Consider the following 24,882-nt stretch of genomic DNA (forward strand, 5'->3'; position numbering starts at 1 on the left):
GAAGAATAAATGTGTTCAAACATTGCTGTCCTCCCTTCTAAGGAGCATTCTGGCTGTGTTTCTTCTCAGGCTGATTTCTTCATTCTTTGGCAGTCCTTACTGAATATTCTTTTACAACACCACAATTCAAATGCATCTGTTATTCCTTTATTATCCAGGTTTTGCATGCATATGAGGAAATTGAAAAGACCATGGTTTGGGCCAGGTGTACTTTAATCCTCATTGTAATGTCTTTGATTTCTAAGACTTTAAAGTGATACTTTACAACAAATTCATCAACATTCGTTGATCTCCTGGCTAACTTCCATGGACATTAATTGTTGATACAATTAAAATGAAATCAATGCTTTCAATTTTTATCCATTTACTTTTACACTGTGTATGAGTCTAGTGATAAAGCATTTCATGTTATGTTCAGGTATAATCTATACTGAAGACTCTAGTCTTTGACTTTTAATAGTAACTACTCAAATGATCATTATTATAGGCAAGTAAGGTGGTGTTGACTACATAGCAGAGATTATTAATGAGTCTTTCTCCAAGTCTGAGTTCACATTCTTCTTCATATTGTTATATAGCATGAAGAGACAGAGTGAAAGATCACAAGTTTCACACACCTTTTCCAACTTTAAACCACACAATATTCCTTTGTTCTCTTTGAATAATGCATGTTGATCCATGTATAGATTCTGCATGAGCACAATGAAATGTTCTGGAATTCCCATTCTTTGTAAATAGAAACTCACAGAATGTATTAGCATTCTCCTATATTGGTTTCCTCAGCAGACCCAAGGTAAGGTAAATACCTATTAAATTTAGTCTCTATCTCCTTAGGAAACAGGCCCAGGGCTCTGGAAGTACAGTAAAACTTCATTATAAAACTATGAAGAATAAAAACTTTATACTCTTTATAAGGATAACATTTTGTAATAGTTCAGGGCTACAATTTTAATCCATATAGTGAAACTCTGGTACAGCTAGGAATTCTGATATATAGTGAATTTCTATGGACAAACCACTATGCTATAAAATCTTCTAGCTGAATAAGCAAACCCATAAAACTCTCTTGCCACCACATCCTCCTGTAAGGAAGAGTTATGCATATTTACTGACTCCATTTAAGAGTCTCAGATTCTTTCTTGAATTCATTCTAATTAAGCTTTGAGCCCAGCAAGTTATTGAAACTTCTTTTTAAAATCAAGATTGCTATTGATTTCTCTGTTATCAATCTAGTGGTCAATTCTCTCCTAATTTTACTGTATATGTCATTAGTATTTGAAATAGTTCTTAAAAACTACCTTCATTTTTTTTTTGGAGGGTGGGGGTAGAGCAGGCAGAGTGAGTACTCCACTGTTTCTGTTTTCTCTTGTCTACCTGTTTCTAAGTCCACCTCTGCTCTTGTCTTCTCATAACCCTGCTTTCCAAATGTTAGCGTGACTAAGGGTCTTTTAAAAACTTCTCTTGTTTATATATAGTTGCACGTTAAATGACTTCTTCCTGTCTCAGGATTTTAAGTATCTGAGTCTCAAACTTGTATCTGTAAACACCTTGAACGCCAATCTCATATATCTAATTGTTTGCTTACTTTCTCCAGTGTAATGTCTAATGATCACATCAAAGTATTATGTCCTACAGTCCTTATTTTTCTTCACAAAATGGCTGTTTCCACAAACATTCACAGCATAGTAAGATAGTTACATATCTAGGCCATACACTTTGGAGTCATCCCTGATACGCCTGTGCTTCACTCCACATACAGCCCATTATTAAACATGATGATTGTGCCTTCAAATATACTCAGAATAAGACCATTCTTGCTGCCATCACTGCCCATGTCCTGCAAGTTGGGTATCTCTTTTATTGTAAAACTTCTGAACTGCTTTCCCTGCAGTCTTCTTGTCTCTCTACCTCATCCACAACTATTGTCCACACAGTAGATAATGTGATCATTTTAATAATGATCCTTTTTTAAAAAGGAGGTATGCCTCTCTGAGGATCCAAGACTCCGTATCTTAACAGTAATGAAAGTCAAAGGTCTCGTAGTACTTAATTAAGACCTTATGAAAAATCCCTCCCTGAACTACCAGGCAGGTTCTACCACTCATTCTTCACACTGTTCCTCAAACATGCCAAATACGCTTCCATCTCAGTTTCTTTCTATCTCCTGTTGCTTTTGCTTTATTCCTAAGACTCACTGAGGCTTGCTCTCTCCATTCCTTAGTTAGCTACTCTTGTCACCTTATCAAAGAGACCTGTCTCCTCTGGCTGTTATTATTGTTGTTAAGTGCAGGCAAATCAGGCAGGGACCGGTGAGTCTGAGCCTCTAGCCTTGAAGTGAACAGCACCACCAGGGCTCCTTGCAATATTCTCACCAAACCAGAAACCAAACTCACTGCCATCGAGTCCATTCTGACTCAGTGACCCTACGAGACCGTGTCGAGCTGCCCCTGTGCGCTTCCGAGATTGTGAATCTTTCTGAGAGCAGAACGCCTTGTTGTCTGGCAGAGTGGCTAGTAGGTACAAACTACTAACCACGTGGTTAATAGCCCAACTCATAACCCACTACGTCACCAGGGCGCCTTTTGCAATATCCCGTGCCTGTTAGGGTTTGGCAATAATAATAGTTTTCTACATTTCGGTAGAAAATGTTTATGCTTTTTGGACATACTGGTAATTAACTGCTATGCAGATATCTTACTCTTTTGATCCTTTAATTGGTTGGCAGATAGTACGTAAAGTTATTGCCTTGAGTTTGTAATTGCTTTTAGGTAGAAATTTCTGCTATCCAATATTTCTTAATTTTAATATGAAGAATCATTTTCTAAGTACTTATTCTAAACCATGGAAACCACTTTATATTGAAAATAGAAAATTAGTAGAAATATGATTGTGGAGATTTCAGTATATTCTTATGGTTAGAACATAACAGGATTTTGCCACTGTTACAGGAAAAAGATCTATACTTATTAGTAAAAATTATGGTTTTATTTTTATTCTAGAGTTCACAAAAAGGTCAAGCTATATACATTATTTTGTTGTTACGCTCTTGATCCCACTTATTTCAGTATTAGACAAAATGTGAATACTTATTCAGCCAATGACAGTCTGCTACCACAGTAGAAAACTGGTAGGTGAATAGGAATGAAGTATTACTTAGGTTTTTCTTTACAAATTTTATGGTATATTAACAACAAAATCATTGTTTTAATTTATATTTCAGAAAGAACTAATTGTTTCAGCGATGCTCTGGTGATACAGTTTTTAAAGAGGACTTGGAAATAGGACAATATACCAGTAATACAGCTGGTGTATAATATCTTAGAAAATGTTTAAATATACAACTGATTGGCAATATGGAAAACAGTCTCATCACTAATTAGACTGCATTTAGAAAATGGTCACTTTATATTGTTTGTACTAATAGTTCCGTAATGTGTACTGTGTATTTAGGTGATAGTTCAGGCCCTGAACCTCCTAATGCTGTTTTTCTGTTTGTTTTAGTGTCATTTACTTTGGCTAAAAGTCACAACCATATGGTCTTCTATTACTACTTGTATTATAAACAGAAAGGTGGAGGACTCATCAGATTGAAAGGGTTTGTGTACTATAAGCTGCTGATACACTAAATCCTTATGTCATTTAAGCAGAAGAACTACCTAATAATGTCACTTATTACAACTAGGATATCTAAATGAGGGACTTGCTTTTTGCAGACGATAGTGATAAAGCCCTGTGCTACGCATCCATTTCTCAGCAACGGCTCCCAGGGTAATCAATCAGGGCGTACTGCTAATGCCTTGATTGCAGCTGATGTGGGGAAAATATGTTTACTCTTGCTAAAATGAAGTTCATTGAGGAGATGACGTGGCTTTTTCATCCTATATCTAACACAATTGTGGAGATAAAAATGACTTATTGTTTCCATGTTGGAGATAGTTTTTTTGTTAGAAGTTAACACTAAAGAATCATATTTGAGAGTCTCACAACGTAAGCATTTTTTATGTCTTCTGAACATTTCCAAAATAATTTGATGTCATGTTAAGTGCTGTATTGATTGATAATAAAATTAATTTTATTTTCTAATGTTTTGATATAGTTATTTATGCTTAGGTATATATTCACAAATATGAATGTGTGTCTGTGTATATGAGGAAGTTGCAAAAGTTCATAGAAAAATTCCATTTTATTTAATTCCATTTTCTCCCCTGGACTTTTGGCGGCCAGTACCATATAGCATGTATTAGCACATAGCTATGTATTGAACCTAACTTAGAAATTATTAGAGAAAAGTTTTATAGCCTGCTGAGGCTTGAAATTTGACTTGAATTTCCTTTGTAAAGAGAGTGAAGATAAGTTTAAGGGCATAGATTGATAGGGACTCTTCTGACCTAAACTGCAAATGTACACAATCTCAAAACAATCCCAGCATCATATCAAACATTAAAGAATCATTCAAGGGGATGCCTCAGGAGCAGCCAAAACCACTGGACTATGGTGCACACTGGTAGTTCTTTTTTTTGGCGGTGTGTGTGTGTGTCTGTGTGTGCGAGGGAGGCAGGGGGGGGTCGAGGAGAAGAGAAATATACTTCAGTGGCCTTCAGGAAGCTTTAAAGGGTTGGCAAAATTTTCCAGACACTAACTTTATAACCCTTCCTTTTTCTTGAGTATATTGATGTGCTCATTATACCCACATTTATTGACATTTATTTATTTTAGGGCCTGCTAGTATGCAGTAGGTCAAGTCTGCCTTTAGCACTCTCACAGAATTTTTTTGTAATAAGAGAATTATTCTATCTGTAACTGTCCAATATAGTAACCACTAGGTGCACATGAGAACATGAAACATGGCTTGTGAGTCTAAAGAACTGAATTTTTAATTTTATAAAATTTTAAAATGTAAAATACTCTGATAGTGCGGTTGGGCAAGCTTTGGACTGACTACATGTCAGCAGTTCAAACTCACTTGTCACTGTGGAAGAAAGATTAAGTGTTGCTTTCTGTATATATTTGCAAAGCCTAGGAAACCCTACAAAGGGTTTAAATGCATCAGAGTTAACTTGATGGCATTGGGTTTTTGTTTTTTTTTAATCTGACTAATGGCTATAGGGTCTCTATAAGTCAGAATTGCACAATAGCAGTGGGTTTAGTGGGTGTAGGGTTTTTTGTTTGTTTTGGTTTTGTGAGTGGCTACCATATTGGATACCACATCTCTAGTGGTATATAATCAAGTTGGAGGAGGCTCAGAAGTAGAATATGGTGTAATTGAATTTTACACAGGGTACTTTGATAAGACACAGGTAGTTTTTATACAGGGCAGAGTAAATAGAATTACTATTAGAGGTGTTACTTGTGTTGAAGTTTTAAAGGGTAAGTAGCAGTTAGGCAAAGCAACAGTGTACTCAGAAGATCTACGAGTGAAAATGTTGCATTATGCATCTGGGAAACTGCTAAAAGTATGTTACTGTGGCTCGACCATATTGTAGAGAGGTAGATATTGAAAAGAGATGGAAACAAAAAGATAAATAGGGCGTAGTTCCTTGTATGTCTCCCGCAGGGAGGTGACATGATCAGACTTAAGTTTTAGAAGATCATCTGGGTATTAGTATCGTCTAATTAGAGAATGGGTTGGAGTGAAAAGAGACTAAGAGACCATTTAAAGGTTATGAGACATAATTGAGATAATAACACTGAGCATGGAAATGAGCACAAAGATTGGAGAAAGAGTAAGGAAATGCTAAAAAAAAAAAAAGATAATTGAATGGCTCAAAAATGACAGCTAAGTTTCTCGCTTCAACAGAGTAGGCGGAGTATAAGATAGGGAATTCTGGGCTAGATACTGATTTGGGAAATGGAAGGAAGATGTAGCTTGTTTTGGATAAAGTAAAACACAATCTAATAAGAAGAAAATATATTGTACTTTAAATTATTTTAGCAAATGAGAAAACCAGTGGTTTTCCCAAAATGACATCTGGTTGCTTCACTATTCCCTCTTTGATGTCCACAATATGTTGTCATGATTGCTTAGTCAAAGCAGTACTTTCATGCTCTCTGCCTAGGAGATCAGTATTACTTTTTAATGATCCTCAGCTACTTTGTATCATGCATCCTCACAAAAAATGTCATCTGTCATCTGTATGCCTAATTTGCAATTTTGTATTCACAAAATTGGATTTCATTGAAATAATTTTCAGGGTTTGGAGCCTTAGAGTTGTGTTTTGATGAGCACAATACAAGTGGGAAAAAATGTCTGTCAAAAAAAGCCAGGTTTAAAAAAAAAAAAAAGCCAGGTAAAACAATGACTTAAAAAAATACCTTAGTAACATCAAGTACAAAAAGATGTACATAGTTTATTTAATCACTCTTTCTGGAATCTAAACTCCTTTCTACCTGTGATCGTGTATTTGTAATTCTAGTTCTGATATAAATAGGTCAGCTAGATTTCTAGCAATCTGTATATTAAGAGGTTATGCATAAAGACCATAAGAGATGTAAAAAAGAGCAATGGAGATAAATCTATAGGAATTCATACAGGCTTGAGCTTTAACTTTTGGAAAAATTATTTGAGATATGGGTGAAGGGAGACAGTGGAAAATATGAAATAATAATAACAATATTATTTAATTAAATAATATTATTTAATATTAACAATAATAACAATGAATCAAGGATTCATCAGGGTGGGAGGGTGGGAGAGGGATGGGGCGAAAAAGAAGCTTATACCAAGGGCTCACGTAGAAAGAAAATGTTTTAGAAATGATGATGGCAACATATGTACAAATATGCTTGCTGCAGTTGATATATGGAATGTTATAAGAGCTGTAAGAGCCCCCAATAAAATGATTTAAAGCAGAAAAGAAAAATTATTTGAAGTGCCAGAAGTAGAAATTTGTTCAAAACTTATTAGTAGATCTTTTAAACAGGACCATCTGTTTTATTATTTAGGGTTGTTTTTCAAATGAAAAAGCTCATTAATGCTTACCACTACAATCACTACCTTCTAAAATATCCTGTGTTTCACTGAGGCAGACCTACCTATTGGAAAATGAGGGTGTAAGTGTACATTACACTGCAGCATATATCAGGAAAGAGCACCTCAGGCTGTTACTTGTAATGATTGAATAATCACTCAGAGCTGGAGGTGGAAACTGATGGCCATAGAAAGTGCTGACGGCATCCTCTCTCCTACGGCTCCCAGAGCAGGTGCTCTCCCTGCCACGTCTGAGATGTCTCTCTGAGATCAGGCTATATTAAAATAAAATGGCAAAGATACTTCTGAAATGACAGTATAAAATACTGCTTTCAAAACTAACTCTAAACAACTGGTAGTATTTTGTTGACAAATAGAAAAGAAAAAAAAAGTCAGAACAAACGAATCCCGTAGGATTGGGACATTACAGATGGCTCATCCTCTTTGTTGACTGTAATCCCAACCACTTCCCCTTCGGAATGATAGTTGGTAAATGCTTCTGAAGAAATGGATGTGTCAGAAGGAAGGATCTTAAGTATTCAAGTTATTAAACACTGCATAATATGAAGATGACTGTTAAAAGAAGAAAAATGTTAGTTTCACTATTGAACTACGAAGATTTGGTTAAAAAACTAGAACTTCACTGAATCAGCATAATTAATATGGCACTTACAATTAATATACCTTTTTAATTATATTAGATTCAATCGAATGACTTCTGTCTCTTTGGATACAGTGCAAAAGAAAATAACCAAAACCACATAATCAAAGTAAAATAGCAAAGGCTCACTTAGCAGATAATTGGGAAGATTACACAGAAATCAAGGAACAAGGAATGCCCGATAGGCATTCATACCAGTACTTGGGACAACTGCTTATAACAATAGGTAATATTTAATGAATATTGATTGAGTGCCCAGAGCCTTATGTTATCTCATTTGATTCTCAGAATATTCCTGTGAGGAAATTCTTAGTCTCACTTGTATAGAGGAGGTTTAAATGACTTGCTCAAGATACTTAGCTAGTAAGTGGCAGAATTACATTTTCAACTCATGATTATGGCTCCTTGGACTGTTTCCTTAAGCATGATGTCACACAGCACATCCAAGATTACAGCTCAGGTTGGATGGAGGTATTTAGTACTTTGGGATAAGTCAAGGAGCTTACCTTGCAATAGCTATGAAATTGAACAAGCCAAGTCTTTGTCCAAACAGTAAATCTACACATGGGGTAGATACTCAATGACAGAGAACTTGTTAATAGAACACTAACCCCCACCCCGGTAGTCTACCGAAACTTGGTGTGAATTTCTCCTTGATGATGACTGGCGGTGAACCTAAAGGGGCGCCATTTAAAAGGAAAGGGCCCCGAGAAACAAGTGGATAGGATAGTAAGATGGCGGAATTTCCACTGATTTGGGGGGGAGGGTGTTAAGAGTGTAGGACTGTGGGGATAGTACCCACTGAAACCAACTGTGTTAACTGGACCCATACCTGATCCTGATAAATACAGTCCCTTGGTCATGAGCTAGCATTTGGGAGCCCCTGCAATCAGAACTCCAGGTTGCCTTAATGAATAACTCCACGTGCCTTAATTAATTAGCCCAGGTAGATTGAATGTAGACAAGAATGACAATGATTTGTAGAACACTGAGTTTGCTTTCAAAGATACCCATAACTGACATGTGAGACACTCCCAGCGTCTTAAAAGATTAATAATGTTCTCAACTTTGCATTCTAAAAAGTTTCTTTAATTGGTTATATCTTAGAGGACCTACTGCTTTACTTTTTTACATATTCCTCTTTGTTTATAGCTCTTGCTGGTGCTGTATGAATGATGGAGTCCTTGGTGGCTCAATGGTTAAAGGCTGGACTCAAATGGTTAAAGGTTGGTGGTTCAAACCCACTTAGAGGTGCCTCGGAAGTAAGGTCTGGCAATCTTGGTCCAAAAGGTCATAGTCTTGAAAAGCTCCTGACACATAATCCACAGCACTACCAGAACTCCTTAACGATAATAATAACCAAATTCCCTGCCATTGAATCAATTCCAACTCACAAAGACACTATAGGACAGGGTAGACCTGCCCCTGTGGGTTTTCAAGATTGTAACAACAGTAAAGATTTTAACAGAATACCCCAGGGGCCAGTTCTAACATTGTCCTATTGGGTCACCAAAGAGGAGGAATTAACTCGGCTTCACCAAGCAACAAACTAAAATTTTAAAAATCCAAACACTGCCATTGAATTGAAGCTGACTCATAGTGACAGGGTTTCAGAGGTGTAACTCTAGTAGCATAGCACACCTTACCTTTCTCCTAAGGAGTGGCTGGTGGTCTTGAACTGCTGATGGAACTGTCTGTGTAACCTCTACAGACTCATTGAGTCCGTGGTAGAGTGGGTTACTTGGTGGGCTGCTAACTGAAAGATCTGAAATGTAAACCCACTAGCAGCTTTAGGGGCAGAGATGAGGCTTTGTGCTCTGTAAAGATTTACAGCCTGAGAAATCCAAGAGGGGAAGCCCTATTCAGTCTTTTAGGGTTGCTAAGATAGGTGGCAAAAAGAACATTAATTTAAAGTTAGTCCTTAGATTTGCTGTTGTGAGGCATTTAAAGGGTCAAAAATACTTACTCTTCAATTAGAACTTTTTCTTAATGTTTCTTAATTAAATGAGCTTGATTACAGTTTAGTAAATGTGTTATTTGATACTGTGGACTCTTTCATCAGATTTCACTTCATTCACGAAAGGTAACACCTGTGGGTTGGTTCACAAAAGCCTCTTTTGTTCAGTGGACACCCGCAGGCCATGAGGCAATTACATGTGTTGCTTGCACTAAAACGGAGGCATTTTAAGTAGACTCCTTTAAGTACAGCTGAGAAGCAGAGGCTCCATTCTTTTGTCCAGCCCTGAGATTAGGTTTTACCATAGCTCAGGAAGTAAACTTCTGACGTAAAAGGAGAAAGAATGATTTAGGGTTCTTTTAATGCCATAAAATTTTTATAGCCCTGAATTGGATATATCTGAGACCCTGGGAAAATTCAGATTTGAACAAAACAGAACACATTTTTCTATGTGGCACTCACTGAAAACTTATACTCCTATACTTTTATTCAGTCTCGCGCACTCATTCAATTTACCGTGGCATATTGATAAGAGAATAAATGGAACAGTAACCTCTTTATTCAAAGTTTGGCTTGGAGAATTAATAACAAAATTGTGGAATTAGGGGTTTCCATTTCTGGCCATTTGTAAAGCTTTCATTTTAAATGTGTCTATCTGGTGTGAAATTTTAATTTAGTAATAACCAGTAGGTTAATCTAACCAACAGTAGTTGTGTGTGAGTCAAGAAAGGTTTTTTCTGTTCCTTGTCTCACCCCAAACCAGAGCTTTGTTTATAGAAAGCTCAGGTTTTGAGTTTCAGACCCAACTGAAAAGTGTTGTGTTCAATGTTTGCTTAAATAAATTAGTTTTTAACTACCAAAATATTTTAGTGACCCAGAGATTTTGTGGGTGATAATACAGCTAATTGTAGTCATTTACTTGTGTATACAAAGAAGCAGAGCCTCTATAGAGGGTTGAAAGTTAGTTTCCTCCCATGTTCCCTTACCCAAACCAAACCAGTTTTAAAAATTAAACTCTCCCTAACATGATGCTTTTTTGTTTTTCCAACTGAAAGTATAATGGAAAGTGATAAGCATCTTAAGATATAGTTCTCTACATGTTATTGATGACACTGCTCATAAAAATGTAAATTTTGAATGATATAATTATATGTAAATGTTGTTTTAACATTTATATACCTCACCTGACACTTCTTTTACTGACAGGGAGATCTTTCCTTTCCCCTGCTCTCTCACTTTTATTACCTGTATTAGTATTAAGAATTAAATTTTATTCAATGTCTGCTTATGAAAGTCTATTTGTACAGTTGCCACATTTGAGACTCAAGCAATACCTTAGTAAACCTTTTTATTCTTAACGTGATTCCTTGGTAGGTTTGACAGATGTCTTTTAGATATTGTGATAAGGAAAACTACATATCGGGATGCCACTGAGGAAGACCCAAGGTAGAGATGCCAAGTGCATACTTCACTTGTACGGAAAGTCCTATTCCTCATCCGGAAGATTCTCTTCGCTTGTTCTGAAGGATATAAAGCAACACCAACAGTAAAGACTTTAGAACTTAGATAACATGAGTGTGTGTTTCTGGCAAAGATGGAGTAACTGGTGCTAGACTTGCCCTCCAATAATAAAAAATCAAAAAGTAGACAAATATTGTTTTCAGATATTGCATAGCAGGCAGTATAAGATACTGAATCCTTAATCCAAACCAAACTCTTTTCCTTCAAGACCATGCTGACTAATAGTCAACCTAAGAGGGTTTCAAGACTAAATCTTTATAGGAGCAGTTGGCCTCCTCTTTCTCCTGCATAGTGGTTGGTAGGTTTGAACCACCAACATTGTGGTTAGCAGCTCAGTGTTTAAACTACAGCACAACCAAAATATACTAAATAACTGTTTTCAACAGTGTAAGATAATGATGCCTTAGAGGAGGGAAATAAGGAAGGTGAGACCTTTATTTGCCCCAATATTTTACCCAAGGAAAATTTCAAACTATAGTAAAATGAAGAAAATTCAAACAAAACACAAGAATATGAGTTTAGCGAGGAAAAAAAGTAGAGTCTAGGAACCTTAGTGGCACAGTGGGTAAAGTCCTTATCTGCTAAGGAAAAGGTTTTTGTTCAAACCCACCAGCCACTCTTTGGGAGAAATTGCAACAGTCTGCGTGTATATTGATGTACAGCTTAGTAAGCTAGGGGCAATTCTGCTCTCTTACAGAGTTGCCATTAGTTGGAATGGGCTTGTTGGCAGTGAGTTTAGTTTTGGAGTAGAAAGAAGCTTAAGTGTTAGGAATTTATAGACCAGGCTACCAGGAAGGAAAGAGCTATAGGAAGATCTCCAAAAACCTATTTAGGTATTCTCTTGACTTCTATATATTAAACTGTGCTTGCTTATGGTAAAACTTAAGAGACTGAACAAATAACTATTGGAGACCTACAAGCTGGAAAATTCTTAGCGTTCACTTAGAGCCATTGTGTCGGGTCAGCTAACAGAGAGATAATGATTAGCAAAGGCAATTTAGTAAAGACCCTGGAATAATCATACCTTAGTAGGGCTTTGGAAGGAATATCTGACCGATAGCTAACTTAACTCCCTGCCAAAAAACACAGCTTCAACTTTTAAAAATCATTATATATACAACTCTTATCACAATCCATACATACATCAATTGTATAAAACACATTTGTACATTCGTTACCCTCATCATTCTAAAAACATTTACTCTCCACGTAAGCCCCTGGCATCAGCTCATTTTCCCCCCTCCCTCTGTGCTCCCCTGTCCCTCATGAACCCCTGATAGTTTATAAATTATTATTTTGTCATCTCTTACACTGTCCAACATCTCCCTTTGCCCACTTTCCTGTTGTCTGTACCCCAGTGAGGAGGTTATATGTAGATCCTTGTAATCGGTTCTCCCTCTCTATCCCATCCTCCCTACACCCTCCCAGTATTGCCCTTCCTCTCACCACTGGTCCTGAAGGGATCATCCGTCCTGGATTCCCTGTGTTTCCAGTTCCTATCTGTACCATTGTACAACCTCTGGTCTACCCAGATTTGTAAGGTAGAATTCGGATCATGATAGTGGGTGGGGAGGAAGCATTTAGGAACAAGAAGAAAGTTGTATGTTTCATCATTGCTACACTGCACTCCTCCCTGTGACCCTTCCGTAGGGATGTCCAGTTGCCTAGAGATGGGCTTTAGGTCCCCACCCCATACTTCCCCTCATTGACAATGATATGCTTTTTTTTCTTTAATGCCTGATACCTCATCCCTTCGACACCTTGTGATCACTCAGGCTGGTGTGCTTCTTTCATGTGGACTTTGTTGCTTCTCAGCTAGATGGCCGCTTGTTTACCTTCAAGCCTTTAAGAGCCCACAGACGCTATATCTTTTGATAGCCGGGCACCATCAGCTTTCTTCGCCACATTTGCTTATGCACCCATTTGTCCTCAGCGATCCTATCAGGGAGGTGAGCACACAATGATATGATTTTTTGTTCTTTGATGCCTGATAACTGATTCCTTCGGTACCTTGTGATCACACAGGCTGGTGTGCTTCTTCCATGTGGGCTTTGTTGCTTCTCAGCTAGATGGCCCCTTTGTTTACCTTCAAGCCATTATGACCCCACAGACGCTATATCTTTTGATAGCCGGGCACCATCAGTTTTCTTCACATTTGCTTATGCACCCGCTTTGTTTTCAGCAATCGTGTCGGGAAGGTGAGCATCCTGGAATACAAGTTTAATAGAACAAAGGGAATGCCAGTTTAATAGAACAAAGTATTCTTGCATTGAGGGAGTACTTGAGTGGAGGCCCAATGTCTATCTGCTACCTTAATACTAAACCTATAAATATATGTGGACATATATTTCCTCATCCTCATATATATTTACATATGTGCATGCCTTTATTTAGACCTCTGTAAATGCCCTTTGCCTCCTAGCTCTTTTCTCTATTTCCTCTTATTTTCCTTTTGTCCCACTATCATGCTAAGCCTTCATTTGGGTTACAGTAATTCCTTTGGTTACATTACCTTGATCATGCCCTACCATGCTTCCTACATCCTCCTCCCCACTGATTTGGATCACTTGTTCCCTTGTCCCTGGGTTTGTTAACACCACTACCTTTCTTCCCACCTCCCCCTTTCCCTTGTCCACCCAGAACTGTCAGTCCCATTGTTTTCTTCTCCAAATTGTTCATCCAGCCTATCTTATTTAAACAGACCTTCAGAGATAATAACATGCACAAAAACAAGAGAGCAAAACCAAGCAACAAAGAAAACAAAAAACAACAACAAAAAGCCAATGACAAAACAAAAAAACAAAACAAACCACAACAACAACCAAAAAATAAAAGCTCGTAGTTAGTTCAAGGGCAGTTTGTTGGCCTTAAGTGTTTTCTGTTCGAGTCTGATGGGGTGCTGAGCCCTGACCCCAAAGTCTATTTTTGGTATCCCCTGGGGACTTCGTTGCTGTTTCCTTGCTGTTCTATTGCACGCCCTTAGTGTTTTGCCTCTGTGTGGTGGGATCAGATCGGGTGCAATTCCCACACTATGTCTCCAGTGTTGTCCCCCGTAGGGCTATGGGTCAGTGAGGGATGTCATGTGTCATAGTGGGGCCGGCCATATGGTCTTCTCTGTGGATTGGCTGCTCTGAGTGGGAATATCATCATCAAGGCTTGGTGGGCCAGGAAGTGCTCCACTCTCTCTTTCTCCCCCTTCATTTGCTCCAGTGTGCTCTGATCAGACATGTCCCTCTTTCTGAGTTGCAGCTTCAGTGCTGTCCTCTGAAATAAATTCTCCTGGGCGAAGGGGCAGCTGTCCTTGTAGTTGGGATTGGGGCCAGCCCCTCAGACCTCTCCATTGTTTCCCTAAGCTTCAACCTTTAACAGTCTTCAAAGACTGTCTCAAAATGCAGACACGAAACTGACAGATGACCAGAATTTAATTACAAATTCATCCAAGCATTAATCCAAAGTTAAAAACCCAAAGAACTGCCATGCAGTCAATTCCAACTCAGAGTAACCAAGTAGGGCAGATTAGAATCCCATTAGGTTTCTGAGGCTGAAAAGCTTTACAGATGCAGATTGTCTCGGTTGGAGGCTAGAGGGATTGAACTGCCAGCTTGTGGTTATCAGACCATTGCTAAACCCAGTGTGCCACCAATATGAGGAAGTAGAAAGATGTGACCCATAACCCAGAAGAAAAATCACTGATTTTGCTAAGGTTACCACAGATGGCAGGTCAATATACAAAAATAAAAATAGGTGGATAAACTAACAAAATACACAGATGTTGTCTCAAAATAAAAAAAAATAAAAAAGAGTCTGAGAGGGCCAGACCCAGGCTGTATGGCAGATGGGGACTGGATTGCCAGTGAAATCATAGAACAGCATTTGCTATCCTCAAGAGTGAACAGGTCCGTTGTTGGATGGAAAAACATTCCTCAACCCAATTTTCCTGACTTTTTGACCAATATAGTTTTTAATTTTCTTAAATCTTCTTCATAATGAATCTTAAATATTCCTCAGATTATCATGTGTCTTTCAAGAAAATCTATCAAGATTATGCCGCCAGAATTCTAAAAAGTCACCATAATTTTCTGAGCTGACCTTTCTTCCCTGAAGTGAGCTGGCTCAGAAGTTTTTATTTTGATTGGATATTGCTATCTGGATAGTATTGGTCAAGCCAAGATATGCCCCTAATTATTGTTTAAAATTTGACATAAAATTGTCTTTATTAGCTTCAGTCTTGCTTGAAAGTTATGGAAAGATCGCCCCTTCTTGCTACTTGATCTTCATGCAACACTTGACACCTATCCAGTCAAGTTTCTTGATGCCAAGTTAAAAATCGAAAATGCTGAATCAGCAAAGATTCCACCTTCAGTAGCTGCCACATCAGTGGTACTTCTGTGGACTTCTTCCACTAGTCTTTGGACTTCAGCCACACTTCTTTATTCCTCCAAGTTGATCCTCTTCCGTTGGTTTGCCCATCTTTCAGGACTTCCTGACTATCCTTAAAATACTTGATCATTCTTATATCTTCATCTAGCATGTGTGTCTATTTGCCAATAAAGATTCTTCCATTTTAGGGCTAAAATGTGTTTTTTTTCTTTTTTTTTTTTTCTTTCCTAATGAAATAAAGCCATGTATAGATATAGTTTTCAGTATTATTCCTCTCTTCCATTTCATCTCTTGCAGTCAGGGACAAAGGTATAGACCAGGGGCGCTCACACTTTTTCAGCATGTGAGCTACTTATAAAATGATCAAGTCAAAATGATCTACCAAGTACAAAAATGCAAAACATTTATTGTTATTACATTTATTCATAAATGCATTGATAATTATATGTACAATGTATGTACCTTGCATAATCTCATGAGTCCATATTGCACAACACAACACAATTAACTATGTACATTTTTGTCATTACCTGAGTTTACTCTGAATGGAATGAGCCAGGGATGCATAGTCTGCACAGTAGCTGCTGACAGCCAGCCTCAAGCACACTTCCAAATGATCATGGTGGAATGGTACTTGGACTTAACGATCTTTATGTGGGAAAAGGCTGACTCACATAAATAAGTAGAGCCAGATAATGCAGTCAGCGAGTTAGCACATTGCCTCATGTTTGGGTACTTTCCCTCTGCGAGCAAGTTCCAGAACTGTTCGTGTGCTCTGGACTTCAGCTGAATATCGGCTTGTAGTGTCAAAATCTCCCATTCCATATGAAAGTGATACATTTCTGTCTTCTTACTTGGTCCAGCTCCCCACTAATTTTAATACCCTTTTCTTACGTTTAAGAGAAAAAAACCTAGGTCTAAAAATTGGCGATAACTTAGCTGGTCAGTTTTGCTGCACTTAGCGCAATTGTTTGCGCATGTGACATTGCATCTGATTGGCTGCGCTGTTTATCAGTCGACGGGATTGATGATAGGCTTAGGTCTATATTTTTAATGCCATGCGATCTGTCACACTACATTTGCGATCGACTAGTAGATTTCAATCGACTTATTGAGCACCCCGGTATAGACAGCCTGAGTCACGCTTTTAAAGGCTTCAGATGACTTATTTTGGCTTTCTTTTTGAAGATTCATTATAATCATTCATTAGCTTCTGTGAGTCATTCTATTACTTCTGAGATAATACTTCAGTTTGTTCAGCTAAAAACGCTAGGTTATAAATGCCACAAAAGGGATCTAGCTAGTGGCAGTTACTGTGTTAGGAAGAATTTCCAACTTTTAATCACCAGCAAATGCTTGAATTATAGCTATGCGATAAAGAATTAAAACTATTACAATTACTGAATAGAGACTTAACCTCATAAAATAGTCAGAGGTCTGTAAAAGTAGATGTTTTACAAAAATAAAGGCCTTTTACACAAGTCAAGTTGTGAGGATTTTGGTTTTCATTATACCGAGTGCAATCCCTACTGAAGGCTGCAATCCTGGATCTTCATCAGTAAGTTCTTCGAGTCCTCCTCACGCTCAGCACGCAAGGTTGTGCCAACTGCATGTCAAAGGTGGTTAAGCCTTCCTCCAATCCTGATGTTGCACTTTTCACATAATGCACCTTCTCGGATGATTTACTAAGCATAAAGATTGAATAACTATAGTGAAAGGATACAACCCTGACACACACCTTTCTTGATTTTCTTTTCTGTTGATTTTCTATTCTCTTGTTCTTTTCACAAATTTGCCTCTTGATCCATGTACTGGTTCCTCATGAGTACAGTGAAGTGTTATTCTCATTGTTCTCAAAGCTATCCATAATTTGTTAGATCCACACAGTCAAATGCCTTTACTTGGGTAATGAAACATAAGTAAATATCTTTCTGATCTCTACTTTTAGTCAAGATTCCCTTGTTCTGTGTCCTCTTCCATATCTGACCTGAATCTCTGGCAGTTCTCTGTACTGCTGCACCTGTTGTTGGATGAACCTCAGTATATTTCACTTGCATGTGATATCAATGATATTGTTCTATAACTTGAGCATTCTGTTGGACATTTTTCTTTGGATTGGGTACAGATAAGGATCTCACAATTAGTTGATCAAGTAGTTGTCTTCCAAATTTCCTGGCATAGATGAGTGAATCCTTCCAGTGATTCATCAGCTTGTTGAGAAACATTTCAGTTGGTATTCCATCAATCCCTGGAGCCTTGTTAAGGCTAATTCTTAAGAGTGCAACTTAGACTTCTTCCTTCTCTCCCATTGGTTCTTGCTCATATGCTGCCTCTTGAAATGGTTGGATACTGACTAGTTTTCTTTGTTACTGTGAGTTTGTGTATTCCTTCTTCCTTCTTTTGATGGTTCCTGCATCATTCAATATTTTGTCTATAGAATATTTCAATCTTGTAATTTGAGTCGTGAAACTTTCTTTAGTTCAGTTTAAGATATGCGGAGCATATCTTTCCGTTTTGGTTTTCTAACTCTAGGTCTTTGTATAATTCATTATAATATTTTACTTTGTCTTCTCAAGCTGCCCTTTGAAATTTTCTGTTGAGCTCTTTGAATTTATCATTTATTCCATTTGCCTTAGCTGCTCTATTATTAAAAGCAAGAGTCTTTTCTGACCCCCACTTTGATATTTTCTTTTGTTCCTGTTTTTTTTAATGACCATTTGCTTTCTTCATGTATGATGTTCTTGCTGTCTTCCTACAGCTTATCAGGTCTTCTCTCATTAGTATTTAATACTTCCAATTTGTTCTTAAGATGTTCTCAAAATTCAGGTGGGAAAACCAAATGCTTATAACAGGATCAAAGGATGACATTATGCTAAATGGAGAAAAGACTGACATTGTCAAGGATTTCATTTTACTTGGTTCCACAACCAGTGCAACAGTCAAGAGGGTAAATGATACATTAGGCATATCTGCAGCACAATACCTCATTAAAGTTTTGTGCTGCTTTAAATTTTGAAAAGTAAGGGTGTTACTTTGTGAACCAAAGTACACCTGATCCAAGCTATGGTATTTTCTTTTTTAAAATCATTTTATTGGGGATCATACAATTCATCACAATACATAGATCAATTGTGTAAAGCATACCTATACATTTGTTGCCCTCATCATTCCCAAAATTCCCTTTCCTCTTGGGTTCCTGGCATCAGCTCATTTTCCTTTTTTCCCCTCCCCCTCCCTTCCCACTCCTCCCTCCCCCATGAACCCTTAATAATTTATAAATTATTATTATATCTTATATTACACTGCCCAGTGTCTGCTATGGTACTTTCAGTTGTCTCATGTGCATGTGAAAGTTGGCTATTAAACAAGGACGACTAAAGGAAAATCAATGCATTTGAAATCTATAGTGTTGGGGAAGAATATGGAAACTACTATGGATGTCAACAGAACAGTCTGTCTTGGAAGTATGGCTAGAATGCTCTTTAGAGGAAAGGGTGGTGAGAGTTTGTCTAATGTCCTTTGGACATGTTATCAGGAGCCCAAGAAGGGTATCGTTCTTGGTAAAATAGAGGGGCAGTGAAAAAGAGGAAGACTTTGACCAGAGTGACTGACATAGTAGCTGCAACAATGGGCTCAAACTTAACAATTCTGAGGATGACACAGGACCAGACAGTGTTTCCTTCTGTTGCACATAGGGTAGCTATGACTCAAGACCAGAGCACCCAACAACATCGAGGGTCCCAAGGAAAGCCAACTTTATATGATAAATGCTCTAAATCAGGGATTGGTAAATTGAGGTTTTTGAGCCATATATGCCTTTTTCTGGAAAGTATGGTGGTTCTGAAGTAAAACTGAACCATTTTAAAGGTTATTAATCAGATAATGATTTCATTTACAAAAACATTGATGGTTCTAAATAATTCTTAAATTGTTGTGACAGGACTTGGCTCTTCTATCTTAAAAGTTTGCTAACCTCTGTTCTAAAGTATCAGATAAACTGTTGTGGGCAGGTAATATTGGGACATACTGGACAGGGCATACTGGTCCTTGGCTCATTGATCACTTGACTGGGCAGAAAAAGCTTTGTTATTATGTTGCCGTTTTCTACCCAGTCAAGTGATCTACGAGCCAGGATTCAATATAAAATCTATAGCTTCATTAGTGAGTTTTTAAAAAAAATCTAATTTTAGGAAACTTGTATCCTTTCTATAAATATATAAACATTTAAGTGTATCTATATGCAAAGAAAGAGTCCTGATGATGCAGTGGGTTAAGTGTTGGGCTGTTAGCTGAAAGGTCAGCAGTGTGAACTCACCCAGCAGCTCCTTGGGAGAAAGATGTGGCAGTAGGCTTAGAGATTTGTAGCAATGGAAATCTTACAGTAGTTTTACTCTCTTATGGAGTTGTTGTTAAGTCAGAATTGACTAGATAGCAGTATGTTACTGGAAATGGCATAGAATTAACTTCAGGGTATTTTTGAAGATATAGCTATATGAAGACATTCTAAAAGTAGAAAATCTAAAATAAAATGAAATTCAAATTTTACATCCTTGTATGAACTTTAGGATAGTGAAAATAAGTCTGTACCAATAAGTTATTTTGGTCTGGTTAATAATTCAACTATTTAAGTAACAAAACTATAATAGAGCTTTAGAAAGCAATTCTAAAACTTATTGCTAAGGATAATCTTTAAGTTTATAGTTGACCAATGTTAATGAGAAAATGTTTGATACTGCAGAAGGCATTTTTCCAATGGCCTATTTATTTTTATTCAAAAGATCAAATTTCCCATGTTGAGGTGGATGATTGCAGAAGTCTAATAAAATCAACAAATAACATAACAATAGATTATTTACAAATAATTTGGTCCAAAGCACATTATTATGAAAGGATCACATTACCTAATGTGAAACCTTAAATTAGCACGAGAGAAGAAAGCCAAAGTTTGGGGAAAGAGGGGTCGGGCTGGGATAAATGGCTTGTAAGTGGACATGGAAATTCTTGAAAATATAATACATTTTCTCCAAAATCAAGTGCCTCCAATGTGCACAAAAAAAAGATTAGCAATTTTTAAGAGGGAGATTGTAACATCATTCAAATTATAACCAAGAAAGGAAACCCAATATATAAGGAGCACATATTAACAAATGTTAATATAGGGCTGCTATAAGACAGCATCAACTTGATGGCACGTGGGTTTGGTTTTGGTTAAGATTACCCAACTTCTTTCATTAAAAACAGTATGTTACATCTAATCAGGTTATCTAGGAAAAGGAATTGTCTAATGATAAAAGTATAGTCAATCAATGTGGACTTTGAATCTCACAGCTAAGTAGTTTGCCATACAGAGCGCTTTCTTTAAGATCAGTAAAAACTTTCTACTTAAAGCACTGTGCTACAAACAAATGCTCAGCTTAATCTAGGTTCAAAGTACATGGGGGTGGGGGTGGGGAGGGTTTGCCTTCCCTGAAGAGGTGTTTGCAGTGAACAGACAAATCATCTCTCGGTCCAATTCCTCGGCTCCTGATGCTCAGGTTTCCATAGAGCCGCCTATCCTGTGTTGATAATTATTCAGTTTATTGAGGTGTTTTTAGTTCTTATGAACCATAAATGTTGGCATGGATATTTTACGTCAGTTTTGTGATGTCCATCACTGAGAAATAATGCTACCTTTCCTGTGTTCATCAAATCCTCTTCTGAGCCATGAGGCCAAGGGGCAGACCTAGATGATAGAGACCAGTGGTTCTAAGAATGTAGTCCTTGGAATTACAGCATCAGATTCACCTGGAAATGTTAGAATTGCAAACTCTGGGGACTGATTACCACCAGACCTCATAAGTCAGAACTTCCAAAGTGGAGCCCAGAAACATGTGCTTCCACAAAATTCCATCCAATGCCTGCTCAACTGTGGGAGATACTGACATGCTATTATGTTGAAATAGCATCGTAATGGCAAGGAGGGGCCATAGAGATAATGTGTCCCACACCGGGGACTAGCCTGTAGTAGGAAAAGTTTACACAGCAAATTAGGATTTCCTTTCACTCTTCTTTAAGAAGCCTTGGTGGTGGTGTGGCTACATGTTGGGCGGTGATCCCCATGATAGCAGTTAAAAACCACCAGCAGCTCTGAGAGTTTGGGCTTTGTAACTCCTGTAACAAGTTACTGTCTTGGAAATCCACAGGACACTTACTGAGTCTGTACTGATGACTGCAATGAGTTTGTTTTAACCATTTTTATACAAATTGTGCTACTGGTAACAATTTTGCATACGTCAATATTCTCATTTGTTTTCAGAAGTTTATTCTGCATCCATTAATCTAGCTACCCTTCCCCTCTATGTCTTTGCTTTTGGGTAAATGGTTAGTGTTGACCATCTGCTCTCATATAAGCCATAGTTCATTGATTAAGGGAGTATATGGGGGATACTGTTTGTTTTATAAACCAATGTTACGTAGCTGAAAGGTGACCTGCACATGCAAAGGTTACCTCAGAGCAATAGTGTTATGGGTCCTTCTATTCTCTCAGTCCAGTAGGTCTAGTTTTTTCTGGAACCTTTTACTGTATCCTCTGGTCAGAATGGTTGGTAGCGGTAGCCACCAGGCAACACCTAGCTCAAGTTTCACGTTATTAAGAGGTTGTGGTTCTGGTGAGGTAGGTCCCTAGCATTTGTTTCTTCCTGGAGCCTTTGATGTCCTTCTATCTACCTGCTCCATATAGTTGACTGAGATGGCCATTCATAAATTTTAAGATTGTAGACATTACTCACCAAACTAGTATCTAGAACAGTGGTTCTCAACCTTCCTAATGTTAAGACCCTTTAATACAGTTACTCATGTGGTGACACCCCGCCAAAACCATAAAATTATTTTTGTTTCTACTTCGTAACTGTAATTTTGCTACTGTTATGAATTGGGTGACCCCTGTGAAAGGGTCGTTCTACCCCCTAAGGGGTCGTGACTCACAGGTTGAGAACTGCTGATCTAGAACATTCTTTGTAAATTGTTACGACAGTTAACTGAGTTGTCCCCTGAGACTATGGCCCCAATCATTTACTCCTGTAAACTCATCACACAAGTTGTTTGGATAGATCTTGGCTCTGTAACTGGCACCTATGTGGTTTGTTATGTATGTGGTTTTATATGCAGCACATACAAATGTTATATACATACACCCACAAATAAAACGATACATGTACGTGTGTTTATTGACATATTTTTAGCTGTGTTAAATAGGTGTTGCAAAATTTTATATATTACAACATTTACTTGGATTTTCCCTTTTTTCATGCACTTCTTGGTATCTCCTTACCTTGGTCAGTGAGTGCTGATTTTGTCCATGTTTTGTCTTCCGTGTCCCATCACCACAAGTAGCACGTGTCTATTACCTAGGAAGTGATTCCCGCTTCAGGAAGTTTGAAAAGGTGATAGTTCTAAATGTTCGTCATTGTGATTGAGGACAATTTTAAACTTATAAAACCAGTTAACACATATGACATATAAGATAGGGTTTTTCATTCAGGTCACGATAATTAAGTTTACAGCTGATTTTTTTAAACAAGTTTTCTAGTTCTTGATGGTCATTACTGAAGTTTAATGCATTGAAGATATAGGCTTTACAAAGGCAGAACAGGGATCTTAATTAGAATTTTGACAAGCCCACTCCAATAAAATGACGAGATTATTTGTAATTGATGTCACAATCAATTACCATTTAGTTCATCATGAGCATTCTAATAAGTCTGGCCTCAGTAGTGTAGTGGCCTCAGGATGTTTGAGAGTGAGTGGCTGCCCTGCTTATGCTGACACTGAGACAGGGGGCACATTTTCAGTCGGCATCCTAATGACCTCTTTTGAAGTCTATTAAATTAATGATCCTGTCATACTATTTTGATCATTTGTAACCTCACTTTGAGTTTTGTGTAATAGATTATTTGGGAACCATGTAACAACAACAAAATAACCTTTTTTTTGCAAAAAACAGTAAATCATACAACTTATATTTCATAAAAGAGAACCTTAGATAATTTCTCTCATCTCTAAAAGGTATGTTTCACTCTTTATAGTGCCCAAATTAATTTTTTTCTTTTTTAAAGGGACTGCTTTTCTTCTCTGATTCTAGGTGCCCATGGGCCATGTTTGGTTAGAAGGTGATAATCTACAGAATTCTACTGATTCCAGGTACTATGGACCTATTCCATATGGATTAATACGAGGACGTATTTTCTTTAAGGTACTGTTTTGTTTTCTCTTTTAAATGTAAGTTTTATTCTGAGTAGAAAAAAATTAGTTTCTTTCAACAAAATTGTTGAAATCTAAGAGCTCTCATTAGTCTTAAATGTTGCAATGAGTGTATTTTATGAACATGCTGACAATTACATAGCTATACAGAAAACATTTTCACCCCCTTCCCCATAGAGGTAACCCAAAATCCCAAGAACATTTTTCTGTTTGAATAAATGTCCATTATTTAGTTATCATTACTGAACCTGGTGACTTCTGTCTCATTCAACTTTTACAACAGTACACAACCTGAGGATATGCTAATATTCACTTGCAGAGGAGTCAAAACTCTGTACTGGATCCCTCAACAAAGAGTACAGTACTAAACTGTAGTTACAGTGAATTTTTGATTCTTAGAAAAGGCTGTTTTTACTAGTTCCTTTCCATTTAAGCAGGTGTCATAGTCAAATAGCTAAACCTTAGATATTTTAAGTTGAAGGTTTACATTTAACTCTTATTTGGGGTAGTAAAAGAAAGTACACCCCCACATACACAATTATAAACCCATAGATACATAATACATAATTTCTTGTATATTGCTTTAATGTTCTGAATTTAAGAGCTTACATACATTTATACCAACAAATTTATTTTCTAAAGTTTTATTATGATGCAGAAAAACATATTCTTAATTAAAAGGGAGAAAGCGTATAATTACTTGGCATAGAGAGAAGGGATATAGGTAAATAAAAGGAATCTGATCTGTCACTTTCATTAATTTTCTTCAACTGCATTTTGATTCTGCAGATTTGGCCTCTGAGTGATTTTGGATTTCTACGAGACAGCCCCAATGGTCACAGATTTTCTGATGATTAGCAACTGTTTTTTCTTTTGACTTAGTACTCCTGTTCACCTGAATTTATTATTGTCATTGAAACCATGTATTTAACAATAAACTATTTGCTATTCAGCTATAGCTGTCTTTGTTACAAGTATATATGTGAAACATAGATCCTACAAGCTACATAAAATATAGCTTGCAAAGCATATGGATATGTAGATAAATATGTAAACCAAAGGTAGCCACCTACATTTTGATACATACAAAAATATTTTTAGAGTGAAAACTTGAATTGATTATCTCAAGTTTGGACTTCATGGTTTTACTGACATAAT

At 37.3% G+C, this 24,882-nt stretch overlaps 1 protein-coding gene across 6 annotated transcripts in view; it reads left to right on the top strand.

Moving 5' to 3' along the window:
- Nucleotides 1-24,882, top strand: part of IMMP1L (inner mitochondrial membrane peptidase subunit 1) — a 123,044-nt gene that overhangs the window by 44,248 nt on the left and 53,914 nt on the right. For 5 of the 6 annotated variants that reach the window (XR_006680129.1, XM_045291041.1, XM_045291040.1 and 2 more), the window contains exon 6: nt 23,606-23,716. Coding sequence is in view for 5 of the 6 variants with exons in the window: in XM_045291041.1 (XP_045146976.1) it covers nt 23,606-23,716 (111 nt within the window). In the remaining variant the exon portion in view is untranslated. Of the gene's footprint in view, nt 1-23,605; nt 23,717-24,513; nt 24,677-24,882 lie in introns of those variants that run through there. The other variant, XM_045291042.1, reaches the window with a different exon arrangement.

This window comes from Echinops telfairi, unplaced genomic scaffold, assembly GCF_000313985.2.
Source record: "Echinops telfairi isolate 266 unplaced genomic scaffold, ASM31398v2 ScPeMD7_60;HRSCAF=208, whole genome shotgun sequence".
In the NCBI taxonomy this organism is placed as follows: Eukaryota; Metazoa; Chordata; class Mammalia; order Afrosoricida; family Tenrecidae; genus Echinops; species Echinops telfairi.